At 67.5% G+C, this 1,493-nt stretch overlaps 1 protein-coding gene across 1 annotated transcript; it reads left to right on the top strand.

The window, feature by feature from the left end:
- Window positions 1–247: 247 nt before the first annotated feature.
- LOC108510392 (C5a anaphylatoxin chemotactic receptor 1-like) lies at window positions 248–1,389 on the top strand. The gene has a single exon (XM_017840070.1). It carries the CDS (start codon window positions 251–253, stop codon window positions 1,301–1,303), a length of 1,053 nt encoding a protein of 350 aa, XP_017695559.1. The 5' UTR covers window positions 248–250; the 3' UTR covers window positions 1,304–1,389.
- Window positions 1,390–1,493: the final 104 nt, after the last annotated feature.

Genomic DNA, 1,493 nt, shown 5'->3' with positions numbered 1-1,493 from the left:
AGTTGAGTTGGGTTGAGTTGGGTTGAGTTGAGTTGGGTTGAGTTGGGTTGAGTTGAGTTGGGTTGAGTTGGGTTGAGTTGAGTTGGGTTGAGTTGGGTTGAGTTGAGTTGGGTTGAGTTGGGTTGAGTTGGGTTGGGTTGAGTTGGATCACCCTTGACTCATCTCGCCTTTCCTTGGGTGATCCCTCCCCCACCCCTCCCCCCCTTCAGACCCCTTCTGACCCTCCCCCTCCAGGTCCCCCCCGCCCACCATGTCCCCCCCGACCCCCGACTACCCCTACCCCTACAACGACACGTGGGACGACTCCTTCCTCGACCTGGACGCGCCGGCGGTGCCGCTCGCCCTGCGCTTCGTGCTGGCCCTCTACGCCCTCGTCTTCCTCCTGGGCGTGCTGGGCAACGGCGCCGTGGTCTGGGTGACGGCGCTGGAGCTTCGCCGCACCGTCAACGGCGTCTGGTTCCTCAACCTGGCCGTGGCCGACCTGCTGTGCTGCCTGGCCCTGCCCTTCCTGGCGCTGCCCCTGGCCCGCGACCACCACTGGCCCCTGGGCGGCCTCTCGTGCCGGGTCGTGCCGTCGCTGACGGTGCTCAACATGTTCGCCAGCGTCCTGCTGCTGACGGCCCTCAGCGCCGACCGCTGCGCCCTCGTCACCCGCCCCGTCTGGTGCCACAACCACCGCACGCCGGGCCTGGCGCGGGGGGCCTGCGCCGGCGCCTGGGGGGCGGCCGCGCTGCTCACGCTGCCCTCCTTCGTCTTCCGCACCGCCCGCGCCGACCCCTTCTCCGCCAAGACCACCTGCGTGCTGGACTACTCCCTGGTGGGCTCCCACCAGCGCCTCACCGAGGTGGCCACGGCGGTGACGCGGCTGCTCTGCGGCTTCGCGGGGCCGCTGGCGGTGATCTTGGCGTGCTACGGGCGCCTCCTGTGCCACCTGCGCGCCAAGGGCGCGGCGTGGCCCCAGCGGGCGACGCGGACGGTGCTGGCGGTGGTGGTGAGCTTCTTCGTGTGCTGGCTGCCCTACCACGCCGTGGGCGTGGCGCTGGCGGCGGCGCCCAAGGGCAGCGCGGCGTTCCGGGCGGCGCAGGACGCCGACCCCGTGGTGGCGGGGCTGGCCTACGTCAACAGCTGCCTCAACCCCCTCATCTACGTGGTGATGGGCCGGGCCTTCCGGAAGCGCGTGAGGAGGTCGTGGAGGGGGGCCCTCAAGGGGGTCCTGGGAGACGAGGCCCCCTCCACCGACGGCAAGAGCAAGAGCGGCACCACCACCGTGGAGGAGGAGCAGAGCGTGGGCACGGCGGTGTGAGGGGCGTTGGCCGTCGTCATCGTCGTCATCATCGTCATCATCGTCATCATCGTCATCATCGTCATCATCGTCATCATCGTCATCATCGTCATCGTCGTCATCATCGTCATCATTGTCATCATCGTCATCGTCGTCATCATCGTCATCATTGTCATCATCGTCATCGTCGTCATCATCGTCATCATCGTCA

The sequence above is a fragment of the Lepidothrix coronata genome, unplaced genomic scaffold, assembly GCF_001604755.1.
Source record: "Lepidothrix coronata isolate B3197 unplaced genomic scaffold, Lepidothrix_coronata-1.0 Scaffold784, whole genome shotgun sequence".
Lineage (NCBI taxonomy): Eukaryota > Metazoa > Chordata > Aves > Passeriformes > Pipridae > Lepidothrix > Lepidothrix coronata.
Note: the sequence above shows the minus strand (reverse complement) of the source record. Positions and strands in the feature narration are given on the sequence as shown.

Bases quoted from the DNA above. Each gene is read 5' to 3' on its own strand.
- LOC108510392 (XM_017840070.1), top strand. From the start codon at position 251: ATGTCCCCCCCGACCCCCGACTACCCCTACCCCTACAACGACACGTGG.